This window comes from Bos javanicus, chromosome 9 (assembly GCF_032452875.1).
Source record: "Bos javanicus breed banteng chromosome 9, ARS-OSU_banteng_1.0, whole genome shotgun sequence".
NCBI lineage: Eukaryota > Metazoa > Chordata > Mammalia > Artiodactyla > Bovidae > Bos > Bos javanicus.
In genome coordinates, this window is record NC_083876.1 from 49,958,037 (window position 1) to 49,972,367 (window position 14,331).

The 14,331-nt window shown below is 39.9% G+C and overlaps 1 protein-coding gene across 1 annotated transcript in view; it reads left to right on the forward strand.

The window, feature by feature from the left end:
• MCHR2 (melanin concentrating hormone receptor 2) overlaps window positions 1–794 on the forward strand; it is a 38,811-nt gene extending 38,017 nt beyond the window's left edge. Inside the window, 2 exon segments of the mRNA XM_061428630.1 lie at window positions 451–568; window positions 570–794. Of these exon segments, the coding sequence (XP_061284614.1) occupies window positions 451–568; window positions 570–794 (343 nt within the window).
• Window positions 795–14,331: the final 13,537 nt, after the last annotated feature.

Below are 14,331 nucleotides of genomic sequence, written 5' to 3' on the forward strand. Positions count from 1 at the left end.
CTCTATTCTATTATTTGAAAATGAGTCATTAAGTATAGTCTACCTTCAAAGGGAAAAGAAGGAGGGTAAGAATTAACATTGAACTCCTGGAAAGGGGAGTATCTATATATATTATTTGGAATTTTTCTATAAAGAAGATTTGTCTCTTCTCCCACATATTATTCAATTATTTATATGAACGTAGATTCATACATCTTTATTTGATATTTTGGATTATAATTAAGTCCTATGTTATTTATTTTGTTTCTCAAAATTCTCCAGCTTTGGAAAATCAGGGAAATTTTTAGTGGGATGAAAAAGGGTATTTTTACAGCACTCTGAATAAGTAGGAAGAAAAATGAGCTTTACATTTCACTGCAGAGATATTATGGACTGGCCAAAGAGTTCTGGGAAACCATTGCCCATAATTTCTATGGTTATGTTCTGTCTTTCCAAACTTTTCCTCTACAGCTACAATCCCAGTGTTCCAAGGCAGAGAGTGATGAAGCTGACCACGATGGTGCTGGCGCTGGTGCCGATCTTTATCCTGAGTGCTGCCCCCTATCACGTGATGCAACTGGTGAACTTAACAGGTGGAGCAGCCCTCACTGGCTTTCTGTCTGAGATATTACCTCTCCATTTGTCTCAGCTATGCCAGCAGTAGCATCAACCCTTTTCTCTACATCCTGCTGAGTGGAAATTTCCGGAAACGCCTGTCTCAAGTGCAAAGGAGAGTGACTGAGAAGGAAATCAACAATATGGAAAACATCTTGAAACAGAGCTTTGAGGAGAGGACATGGATCATAAAAGTCTAGACAGTACCATTTTTTTAGATTCTGTATATATGTGTTAATATACAAAACTTGTTTTTATCTTTCTTACTTCACTCTGTATAACAGACTCCAGCTTCATCCACCTCACTAGAACTGACTCAAATGCATCATTTTTATGACTGAGTAATATTCCATTGTATCTGTGTACCACAACTTCTTTATCCATTCATCTGCTGATGAACATCTCGCTTGCTTCTATGTCCTCAGATCAGATCAGATAAGTCTCTCAGTCATGTCCGACTCTTTGCGACGCCATGAATCGCAGCACGCCAGGCCTCCCTGTCCATCACCAACTCCTGGAGTTCACTCAGACTCAAGACCATCAAGTCAGTGATGCCATCCAGCCATCTCATCCTCTGTCGTCCCCTTCTCCTCCTGCCCCCAATCCCTCCCAGCATCAGAGTCTTTTCCAATGAGTCAACTCTTCGCATGAGGTGGCCAAAGTACTGGAGTTTCAGCTTTAGCATCATTACTTCCAAAGAAATCCCAGGGCTGATCTCCTTTAGAATGGACTGGTTGGATCTCCTTGCAGTCCAAGGGACGCTCAAGAGTCTTCTCCAACACCACAGTTCAAAAGCATCAATTCTTCGGCGCTCAGCCTTCTTCACAGTCCAACTCTCACATCCATACATGACCACAGGAAAAACCATAGCCTTGACTAGACAAACCTTTATGAACACTGGCATACATGTGTCTTTTTCAGTTATGGTTTTCTTAGGGTATATGCCCAGTAGTGAGATTGCTGGGTCATATGGTAGTTTTATTCCTAGTTTTTTTTAAGGTACTGTTGAACCTATTTGCACAGCAGGAGTAGAGACACAGATGTAAAGAACAGACTTTGGATACAGCCAGGGGAGAGGGTAGGACGAATTGAGAGAGTAGCACTGACATATGTATACTACTGTGTGTAAAATAGATAGCTAGTGGAAAGCTGCTGTATGGGCATGGAGAAGGCAATGGCACCCCACTCCAGTACTCTTGCCTGGAAAATCCCATGGGCAGAGGACCCTGGTGGGCTGCAATCTGTGGGGTTGCAAAGAGTTGGACATGACTGAGTGACTTCACTTTCACTTTTCACTTTCATGCATTGGAGAAGGAAATGGCAACCCACTCCAGCGTTCTTGCCTGGAGAATCCCAGGGACAGGGGAGCCTGGTGGGCTGCCGTCTATGGGGTCGCTCAGAGTCAGACACGACTGAAGTGACTTAGCAGCAGCAGCTATATGGGCACAGGGAGCTCAACCTGGTGCTCTGTGACAACCTAGAGGGATGGGATGGGGATGCGGGTGGAAGGAGAGGTTCAGGAGGGAAGGGACATATGTGTACTTGTGGCTGATTCATGTTGTTGTATGGCAGAAGCCAACACAATATTGTAAAGCAATTATTCTCCAATTAAAATTTTTTTTAAATAGAAAAAAAAAGTCTAGACAAGCTTGCCTATGTTATTGGTATTATTAGAAACAGCAGGTTAAACAGTGTGCTTGTGGTCCATGATTCTTGTGTCCCTGCAACTTAGAAACAGTGCTGTAACCACTCAAATGCAGTGAGTTTAATATACTAACCTTAGTGACACATAAAATAATTGTCTGTGTAGACATTAAGAAGTGTGATAGTCAAAGAGACCAGAGTTCCATGCCTGTTGATGTTATTTCCAGTATCTTATAAACTTGTCACTGATGGATATGGCCATCCCTGATCATCAGGTGAAAACTCACCAAGGAAACTGACCGTACCATGTACACTATGGCCTCACTGTAACAGTGCCCTTGAGCTTCCTAAGAGGGGAGCACCTTGCAATGAGACCTTAAATTTGGCCATTTTTTAAATCTATAAAAATGCCAATTTCATGTGGTCTAATCTAATGCCTTCAGTAATTAGCCCTATCTGTTAGCATGACCATAAGCATGTAATGAACACATGTAACAAGTAATATTACATCTGTGCTAAGTCACTTCAATTGTATCCAACTCTTTGTGACCCTGTGAACTATAGCCTGCCAAGCTCCTCTGTCCATGGGATCCTCCAGGCAAGAATACTGGGGCAGGTTGCAGCCCCTTCCTCTAGGGAATCTTCCCAACCCAGAGATCAAACCCACATCTCTTGTATCTTCTGCATCGACAGGAAGGGTCTTTACCACTAGTGCCACCTGGGAAACCCTAACGTGTAAGATTACATATGACACACCCGGGAGGTTAAGTATCACCTCAGTTTACTCAGGCTCAGAAAGGTTAAGCAGTGGCTGTAACACTGCACAGCACATGAGAGCTAGACTGACATCCAGGTCTACCTGTTTCTTCTTACTGCACCCCTTGGCAACCTGTACCCATCATCGTGAAGAGAGCCAATAATTGGGTTTTATTGTTGTTGGGTTTTTTGCTTTCTCCTACACGCCTACAGGAAAAGAACTAAGTCTGAAAGAAATGAGTTCATATTCTTAAAGAAATAAGTTTATGCATATTATTTTGCATTTAGCTTTGTTCTCTTATCTACAAGTAATAGAAACCAGCATCTGCATTATATTTGGGTTTCCCTAGTGTCTCAGACAGAGAAGGCAATGGAACCCCACTCCAGTACTCTTGCCTGGAAAATCCCATGGACAGAGGAGCCTGGTAGGCTGCAGTCCATGGGGTCGAGAAGAGTCAGGCACGACTGAGGACTTCACTTTCACTTTTCACTTGCATGCATTGGAGAAGGAAATGGCAACCCACTCCAGTATTCTTGCCTGGAGAATCCTGGGGATGGAGGAGCCTAGTGGGCTGCCGTCTATGGGGTCGCACAGAGTCGGACATGACTGAAGTGACTTAGCAGCAGCAGCAGCAGCAGCAGCAGCAGTGGCTCAGACAGTAAAGAATCTTCCTGCAATGCAGGAGACCCCAGTTTAATTCCTAGGTCAGGAAAATCCCCTGGAGAAAGGAACGGCAGCCCACTCCAGTATTTTTGCCTGGAAAATTCCATGGAGACAGGAGCCTGGCAGGCTACAGTCCATGGGATTGCAAAGAGTCGGTCACAACTGAGTGACTTTCACTTTCACTTTTCAGGATATTAAGCCCACTCAGGCACATTCTCTTTAGGTTAGAATGTATATTTGGTCAAGACTGCAGAAAGTAATGAGCTTTTAATCTCATAGATGTTCATTATGTCTGTATTTTCCTTTTCTGATTTGTATAAAATATGCCCTTTGATATAGTAAGAAAAAATGCTTTTAAAGCCAACACTCTCAACAAAGGTAAATATTTTATTTTATTTGAACTGAATCTGTATTCAGATTTGGACTGAATCTGTAAGCCACCTCCTTTGTCTAAATACTTAAAACTGCTTGCTCCATGGCCATTTAAAACTGATGCTGATTTTTAATAATAATCAGACCTTTATATAAAAGAGTCATGGAAACCAGATTTTTAATAACCTGATCTCCACTTTTATATCTCACTTATCAAGACAGATGACTTTGTACTTGGTTCTAGATCTTTTAGAGACCATTTTGGAACAAGATAATATCCAAATGCATAGCTGGATGAAAGGTTGTATAAACAGCATGAGAACTACAAATGAGACAGGTCATATCTGAGATACTTCAGTTCTGTAACTGAGATCCAGAGAGCCACACACAGAGGCTGGGTGTCCTTTTATAGTTCCCATCAAAAGCTGTGCTGTGGCTACAATTCCTGGAACCTTCATTCTCGATTCTCTAAGCGATCAGGGTTCAGTGAATAACCCGGACATGTGAAGACCCAACACAATGGGTCTTATAAATAAACAGGGTCTGTCACCATAAACAGAAGTTATTATTTGATAATTGAAAAGCAATGGAAGAGTTTACCTCCATTGTCTTTTTAATATGGAAAATATATGATTCTAACACTGTAAATGGCTTTAAACCAACAGACATTTTTCTAATAACATTTCCAATATGCCTCACATAAGTCCAGTATATAAAGTGGTCAGTGAATTATTTTAATTTAATGTATTAAGAGTTATATTAAAAAGTTAGCACTTAATCAAAGTATAAAAGAGAAAGCATGAAAACTAAATTTATTTTTCTGCCTTTATATAGTTTTTCTATGCATAAACATATACATGCAGATTGGCAGAGTTGGTCTGACAGAGATTTTTGTGTGTATTTTGTATTTGTGTTCATGATATGTATACATGTTTACTTGTAAGAGAAATCAATGATCGGTTTCATTTATCTAATTAATATTTAGGTATTTGTCATTATGTAAACTCATAACTATGTCCCTCCTCCATACTTATTCAATTTTAGGTGACTCATTTAAATTTTGATTAATACAAATCAATGAATAAAAACTGCTTACATATTAATTTATTTGTAGTTTGTCACTTCTATTCTTAATATTTTCTTATGTAAAAATATTTCTTATTTCCTTAACATAGTTTCTCCTGAACAATGACGAATTACTAAAGATTTACTAATTAGTAAAATATGTTATCAGTTCAGCTCAGTTTAGTCGCTCAGTCAGGTCCAACTCTTTGGGACCCCATGAATTGCAGCACGCCAGGCCTCCCTGTCCATCACCAACTCCCAGAGTTCACTCAAACTCATGTCCATCAAGTCAGTGATGCCATCATCCAACCATCTCATCTTCTGTCGACCCCTTTTCCTCCTGCCCCCAATCCCTCCCTGCATCAGGGTTTTTTCCAATGAGTCAACTCTTCGTATCAGATGGCCAAAGTATTGGAGTTTCAGCTTTAGCATCAGTCCTTCCAATGAACACCCAGGACTGATCTCCTTTAGGATGGACTGGTTGGACCTCCTCACAGTCCAAGGCACTCTCAAGAGTCTTCTCCAACACCACACTTCAAAAGCATCAATTCTTCAGCACTCAGCTTTCTTCACAGGCCAACTTTCATATCTATACATGACCACTGGAAAAACCATAGCCTTCACTAGATGGACCTTTGTTGGCAAAGTAATGTCTCTGCTTTTCAATATGCTATCTAGGTTGGTCATAACTTTTCTTCCAAGAAGTAAGCATCTTTTAATTTCATGGCTGCAATCACCATCTGCAGTGATTTTGGAGGCCAAAAAAATAAAGTCTAACACAGTTTCCACTGTTTCGCCATCTATTTCCCATGAAGTGATGGGACCAGATGCCATGATCTTCGTTTTCTGAATGTTGAGCTTTAAGCCAATTTTTTCACTCTCCTCTTTCACTTTCATCAAGAGGCTTTTGTGTTCCTCTTCACTTTCTGCCATAAGGGTGGTGTCATCTTCATATCTGAGGTTATTGATATTTCTCCCTGCAGTCTTGATTCCAGCTTGTGCTTCTTCCAGTCCAGCGTTTCTCATGATATACTCTGCATATAAGTTAAATAAGCAGGGTGGCAACATACAGCCTTGAGGTACTCCTTTTCCTATTTGGAACCAGTCTGTTGTTCCATGTCCAGTTCTAACTGTTGCTTCCTGACCTGCATATAGATTTCTCAAGAGACAAGTCAGGTGGTCTGGTATGCCCTTCTCTTTCAGAATCTTCCACAGTTTATTGTGATCCACACAGTCAAAGGCTTTGGCATAGTCAATAAAGCAGAAATAGATGTTTTTCTGGAACTCTCTTGCTTTTTCAATGATCCAGCGGATGTTGGCAATTTGATCTCTGGTTCCTCTGCCTTTTCTAAAACCAGCTTGAACATCTGGAAGTTCATGGTTCACCTATTGCTGAAGCCTGGCTGGAGAATTTTGAGCATTACTTTACTAGCGTGTGAGATGAGTACAATTGTGCAGTAGTTTGAGCATTCTTTGGCATTGCCTTTCTTTGTGATTGGAATGAAAACTTAACTTTTCCAGTCCCGTGGCCACTGCTGAGTTTTCCAAATTTGCTGGCATATTGAGTACAGCACTTTCACACCCTCATCTTTCAGGATTTGAAATAGCTCAACTGGAATTCTATCACCTCCACTAGCTATGTTCACAGTGATGCTTTCTAAGGCCCACTTGACTTCACATTCCAGGATGTGTGGCTCTAGGTGAGTGATCACACCATCGTGATTATCTTGGTCATGAAGATCTTTTTTGTACAGTTCTCCTGTGTATTCTTGCCACCTCTTTTTAATATCTTCTGCTTCTGTTAGGTCCATACCATTTCTGTCCTTTATCGAGCCCATCTTTGCATGAAATGTTCCCTTGGTATCTCTAATTTTATTGAGATCTCTAGTCTTTCCCATTCTGTTGTTTTCCTCTATTTGTTTGCATTGATCACTGAGGAAGACTTTATTTCTCCTTGCTATTCTTTGGAACTCTGCATTCAGATGCTTATATCTTTCCTTTTCTCCTTTGCTTTTCGCTTCTCTTCTTTTCACAGCTATTTGTAAGGCCTCCTCAGACAGCCATTTTGCTTTTTTGTATTTCTTTTCCATGGGGATGGTCTTGATCCCTGTCTTCTGTACAATGTCACGAACCTCCATCCATAGTTCATCAGGCACTCTGTCAATCAGATCTAGTCCCTTAAATCTATTTCTCACTTCCACTGTATAATCATAAGGGATTTGATTTAGGTCATACCTGAATAGTCCAGTGGTTTTCCCTACTTTCTTCAATTTAAGTCTGAATTTGGCAATAAGGAGTTCATGATCTGAGCCACAGTGAGCTCCAGGTCTTGTTTTTGCTCACTGTATAGAATATGGCTAATTGTCTGAAGGCACTCATCACACCAGATTCTCAGAAATCTAGGCACTTGCATTACATTTGCCGTCCCAGGAATTACTGTATAGTAATTCTACCTTTTAAAAGGTATGATGTCACTGTGATCATGGAACCTTGGACCTGAAAGATACTTTAGAGACTATCAAATGAACCTCAGTTAGATCAAATAATTTTTAACATAGTCCAATGCACTCCAGTACTCTCGCCTGGGAAATCACACAGACGGAGGTGCCTGGAAGGCTGCAGTCCATGGGGTCGCTAAGAGTCGGACATGACTGTGAGACTTCACTTTTACTTTTCCTTTCAAGCATTGGAGAAGGAAATGGCAACCCGCTCCAGTGTTCTTGCCTGGAGAATCCCAGGGACGGGGGAGCCTGGTGGGCTGCCGTCTATGGGGTTGCACAGAGTCAGACATGACTGAAGTGGCTTAGCAGCAGCAGCAGCAGTGTGTGCCCAGGGACCTGTACCTAATGTGAGCAGAGAGAAACCAGCCCTGTGATTTTCTTAGAACTAGTAAGAAAAAATCCACACCAAATGCCTTAACAAATTGCTGAGGCTTCAGTGAGTAAATTAAGACTGGATTGAATTATGTTTTAGAAGTTGTACACTTTAAAAAAAATATCCCAGTCTTCCTGATTGCTTTGGACTTCTTGTCAGGAAGGCAAATATTAATTTTCCATTTACTTCAAAGAGCTCAATGGAATGAGCCCAGAGCAAAATATAAAATTTAACAATCAATATCTTTTTTTAATATCCCATTTTTTGCTGACACCTCTCTGTGCCAAGAATTTGGTTCCTTCTATAGGTAGCCTCCTCCCTCACCTAAGGTTAAGCCTACAGCTATAACTCCTTTCTGACTTCACCCAAAAGGGATAGCAGCAAATTGTTTCATTTGCCCTTTCAGCTATTAGCTCAGACACAGCCATAGTCCATGTAAAACAGTAGGCTAAATTGGTATTTTGATTTCTGGTGTTTGCAAATTTATCACTCAATATGCATTTACAGGGGGGCTTCCCTAGCAGCTCAGTGGTAAAGAATCCTCCTGCCAACGCAGGAGAGGCAGGTTCAATCCCTGGGTCAGGAAGATCCCTGAAGAAGGAAATGGCAACCCACTCCAGTATTCTTGCCTGGAAAATCTCACGTATAAAGGAACTTGGTTGGCTACAGTCCATGGGGTCACAATAGACTTAACAACTAAACAACAACAACATTTACAGAACAATTTACCCCTATGCTGGGCTCCAATGAAATAAAAAAATTTGGAATTGCCTAAGACATCATCCAGTCTCAAGGACTGGATATCCAGTGTCTCCTGTTTCCTGCAGATCAACTCTACCTTCTTGGGTGAACCAGAAAACAATCTACAGCAATTTCTCAACTCTAAATTACATGGAAGGGCATGCCTGGTGGCTCAGTGGTGAGCAGTCCATCTGCCAATACAGGAGACGCTGGCTCTATTCCTAGTTCGGGACAATCCCACAGGTGGTGGAGCAACTAAGCCTGTATGCTACAACTCTTGAACCTGTACTCCAGAGACTGGGAACCGCAACTACTGAACCCACACACCACAACTACTGAAACCCATGTGCACCACAACCAGAGAGTAACCTCCACTCGCTGCAGCTAGAGAAAAGCCCACACAGCAGTGAAGTCCCAGCACAGCCAAGAGTAAATAAATAAGCAAACAAAGTTAAGATAAAATTCAATGGATTTGTAAAATGTGCCATCGATGTGCCTCTGGGAAACCAAAATACAACAATAAATGTTCACATAACTAGTATACTGCACTCCATCAGAAACACTAACATGGGAAAATGCACATCACAAAGTTGAGGGAAAAAAACAAGATTGACAATCAACATTTGATGCATTTTCTTCTAAGATTACATGTGCTCATCTCTATTACTCAATGAAAGAATTCGCCACCAAGTGATTTCCTCGCTGCTAATAAATACTCAATCCAAACACATAAATAAATCATATAAAATGATCAAAATTGATTTAAACACCTCATAAAATGTTTTACTTTTTTCAGGCACAAGTTTGAGGGAAAAAATGTAAATAATTTTGAAATAAATTATATTTCTATAGCAACAAACCCACAAGCACTTGCTACCTTAACAACTGAAAATCTTAACACTACATCCTGAAAATAAAGCTTTGAGTTTCTTGAGGATGAAAAGCTATCCTGGATTTCATCACACTATTATTAGGAATGCAATTCTGGGATACAGCTTTAAAGGTATTCTCTTCTATCAAAATCCTATTTAAAAGTATAAAGTCACCCCCTAATCAAAAGCAAAAATATTTTCTAAAATACTGCCTGATTTCTACTGAAAATACATTTGCTTCTGTAGCATCTTAAATAAAGTGGGGTGCTTTTCTTAACTTATAAAACTGTGTACATTTGCTACCTCCCTGAAAAACTTCAAAGCAAGTATCTATCTTTTGCTAATAAATTTAATTAATACTGAGCACTTCGTTTTTTTCAGTTATGTATTCAGAAGTGGGACTGATGGATCATGTGGCAGTTCTGTTATTTCTTTATAACAATTTTATTTTTTATATTTCTTTTTAAAATTTTGTTTACTTTTTAACTGGTGGAAAATTGCTTTACAATTTTGTGTTGGTTTTTGCCATACAACATACAATTATGAATCAGCCATAATTATATACAAATATCCCTTCCCACCCAAGCCTCCCTCCTATCCCCATCCCACCCCTCTAGGTCATCACAGAGAGACAGGTTGGCTCCTTGTGTAATTTAGCAACTTCCCACTATCTGTTTTACACATGATCATATATATATGCCAATGCTACTTTTTCAATTCATTCCGCCCTCACCTTCCCCCACAGTGCCCACAAGTCCATTCTCTACTACATTCAGTTCAGTTCAGTCACTCAGTCGTGTCCGACTCTTTGCGACCCCATGAATCGCAGCACGCCAGGCCTTCCTGTCCATCACCAACTCCCGGAGTTCACTCAGACTCACATCCATCGAGTCAGTGATGCCATCCAGCCATCTCATCCTCTGTCGTCCCCTTCTCCTCCTGCCCCCAATCCCTCCCAGCATCAGAATCTTTTCCAATGAGTCAACTCTTCGCATGAGGTGGCCAAAGTACTGGAGTTTCAGCTTCAGCATCATTCCCTCCAAAGAAATCCCAGGGCTGATTTCCTTCAGAATGAACTGGTTGGATCTCCTTGCAGTCCAAGGGACTCTCAAGAGTCTTCTCCAACACCACACTTCAAAAGCATCAATTTTTTGGTGCTCAGCTTTCTTTATAGTCCAACTCTCACATCCATACATGACGACTGGAAAAACTATAGCCTTGACTAGACGGACCTTTGTTGGCAAAGTAATATCTCTGCTTTTCAATATGCTATCTAGGTTGGCCATAACTTTTCTTCCAAGGAGTAAGCGTCTTTCTACTACATTAATCAGTACCATTTTTCTAGATTCCATATATATGTATTAATACATGATACTTGTTTTTCTTTTTCTGACTTCTTTCACTCTGTATTAAGAGGCACTAGGTTCATCCATCTTACTTTGAGGACTTACCATACCGCTATCCATAATGGCTGGACCAATTTACATTTCCACCAACAGTGTATAAGGGTTCCCTTTTCTCCACATTCTTGCCAACATTTATCGTTTATCTTTTTGGTAATAGCCATTTTAACAGGTTTGAAGTGATATCTCATTGTCATTTTGATTTGGATTTCCCTGGTGACTAATGATGTTGAGCAATATATCCGCTATCTGTTAATTATTTGTATGTCTTCTTTGGAGAAATGTCTATTCAGGTCCATTGTTCATTTTTTAATCAGGTTGTTTTGAGTTATTTGAATTCCTTATATATTTTGGACATTAACCCTCCCATTAGATACATGGTTTGAAAATATTCTCTCTCATTTAATAGGTTGTTTCTTCACTCTATTGATAGGTTTTTTTGGGGGGGTTTTTGTTTGTTTTTATTTGTTTTGCAGAAGCACTTTTATTTGATCAAACATCAATTGCCTGTGCTTTTGATGTCATATCCATGAAACCAATGCCAAGACCAATGTCAAGATAATGTTCCCATATGTTTTCTTCTTCTAGTTTTACAGCTTCAGGTCTTAAATTTAAATATATAATCCATTTTGAGTTGATACTTGTATATGGTGTGAGATAAGAGCCCAGTTTCATTTTTCTGCATGTAGGTATCCAGCTTTTCCAATACTATTTACTGAAGAGGTCCTCCTTTCCCCACATGTATTCTTGGCACCTTGTCAAAAATCAGTTGACAATAAATGCATAGATTTATTTCTGGGTTCTCTATTCTGTTTCATTGGTACAAGTACCATATTGTTTTGAATATTATAGCCTTTAATATATTTTGAAATCAGTAGTTGCCACCAGCTTTGCTCTTATTTAAGAGTGCCTTAGCTATTTGGGATCTTTGCTATTTCCATATGAATTTCAGTGTTGTTTTTTCCATTTCTGTAAAGAATGTCATTGGGATTTTGGTAGGAATTGCACTGAATGTATAGACCACTTGGGGTGACATGGATATTTTAACAATATTACTGTTTCCAATTCATGAACCCAGGATATGTTTCTATTGGTGTTTCATTTAATATCTTTCATCAATGTTTTTAATTTACAGTATACAAGCCTTTCACCTCTTTGGTTAAGTTTATTCCTATTTTTTTCTTTCAGTTGGTATTATAAATGGGATTGTTTTCTTAATTTCTTTAGATAGTTTATTGTTAGCGCATTGAAATTTCACTCATCTTTGTGTGTTGATTTTGTATGTTCCTGAGACTTTACTGAATTCATTTATTAGTTCTAATAGTTTTTTGTTGAGTCTAGGATTTTCTACATATATAATCATGTCATCTGCAAAGAGAAAAAAGTTTACTTCTTCCTTTCCAATTTGGTGTCTTTTATTCCTTTTTCTTGCCTAATTAGACTTTTAGTACTAAGTTGAACAGAAGTGGCCAGAGTGGGCATCCTTGTACTGAATCTTAGAGGAAAAGTTTTCCAAAGCCTAGGCCTCGAGAGGCCTTGAAGCTTCCACATTTGCCCTCTTGGAATCCTGCATTAACTAAGACACTGTGTAGGAGAGCCAGTCTAGCCTAGTGGAGGATGAGAGGCTACCCGGAGCAGAACTGCGGAAACCCAGCTGGTAGCTAACACCAACTGTCAGACACAACCGAACCATCTTGGATCTGACAGCCCAGCTGACTGTCCAGCATTTACAGTAAGTGACCCAGAAGAGGGCAACAAAGGAACCACCCAGCCAAGCCACAGAATAGTGAAAAATAACAAAATTGTTTACATTTTAAACCATTAGCTTTGGGGCAATTTGTTCTGAAGCAATAGGTAACCGAAACAGCATCCATGAAAGTAAAAATTAATAAAATGGTTAAGTTCAGTTCAGTTCAATCGCTCAGTCGTGTCTGACTCTTTGCAGCCCCATGAATCGCAGCATGCCAGGCCTCTCTGTCCATCACCAACTCCCAGAGTTCACTCAGACTCACATCCATCGAGTCAGTGATGCCATCCAGCCATCTCATCCTCTGTCGTCCCCTTCTCCTCCTGCCCCCAATCCCTCCCAGCATCAGAGTCTTTTCCAATGAGTCAACTCTTCTCATGAGGTGGCCAAAGTACTGGAGTTTAAAATGCTACTTGGTGATAAAAACAAGTGTGAGTCTCTGAAGTGTTAAGACTTATTATAAATCTTGAGTCCTTCCTTTCTTCCTTCATTCTATAAATATTTTTTGAGCACCTATCATATTTCAGGTAATATATCATTTCAGACATAGATTGACAAACAAAATATTTTCCTGCCTTTGCAATGTTTATGAGCCAGCTAGCATTAAAAATGCTAACACATAAATACATACTTAACTATAAAGTGTGATAGGTGCCTAAAGAAGAGAATCACAGAAACAGACCTTAGCTGTATTGGGAAGTTTTTCATTAGTGCTTAGACACAGAGCAGCTGTGAAATAATTTCTCTCCCCTTGATTTTATTCTAAAAGAAATGGTTATTGCATAGAACTCAAAAGGTTTAAAGTATGAGGAAACTGTTGTTCCATCTCTTTTCTATTTAAAAAAGTAGATATAAATAAATTGTCTACAGATATGAAGAAAACAGATGGATTTGAAAATTCAAGCTCACACTGAATATAATTAACTTGGAAAGAGAAGACAAGGATGGCTGAGATCATAGGTGCCCAGGAGACAGGCAAAGGGCTAACTTATTTTTAACACAATAGTAGTTTCAGCAGTAAGGAAAATTCAAACTCCATTAAAGTCTCTGAAAAGGTGAAAGAGCAAGTGAGAAAAGAAAAAAAAAATGTGACTACTGGGGAGTAATTAACATTTTGATCCAGTTGCCAGCCTGAGGAGGTATTTCTTGCTGATTAGCAAAGTTGGGTTTCCTAGGTCATTGCAAATGAGGTCTTGTGAAGCACTCTGGGTGTTGTTTACTATTAGATTCTGAAAGAAGTACACCTGAAGAGACAAAGGGGCTTAACTAAGCAAAGCACTGCTTCAGCAAGAATGGAGGTGTGCTTAATGCACAGAGGGGCCTTATTTGCATACCCAAACAGACCACCCTGGAATAACTGATCAGGCAGATAACAAAGTGATCCTTGGCCTTGAAGGGCTTGATAATGGTCCTGTGCCAGGCCACAGGTGATTGAGACTTAAATGGAGCCTGGAGTATGAGGCCCTTCACCTTTGAACCCCAGCAGCCATTACCCACTTAATTCATTTGGTCAGTCTTACCTATGTTGTTGTTCAGTCGCTCAGTTATTTTCTGCTCTTTACAACCCCATGGACTGCAGCACTCTAGGCTTCCCTGTCC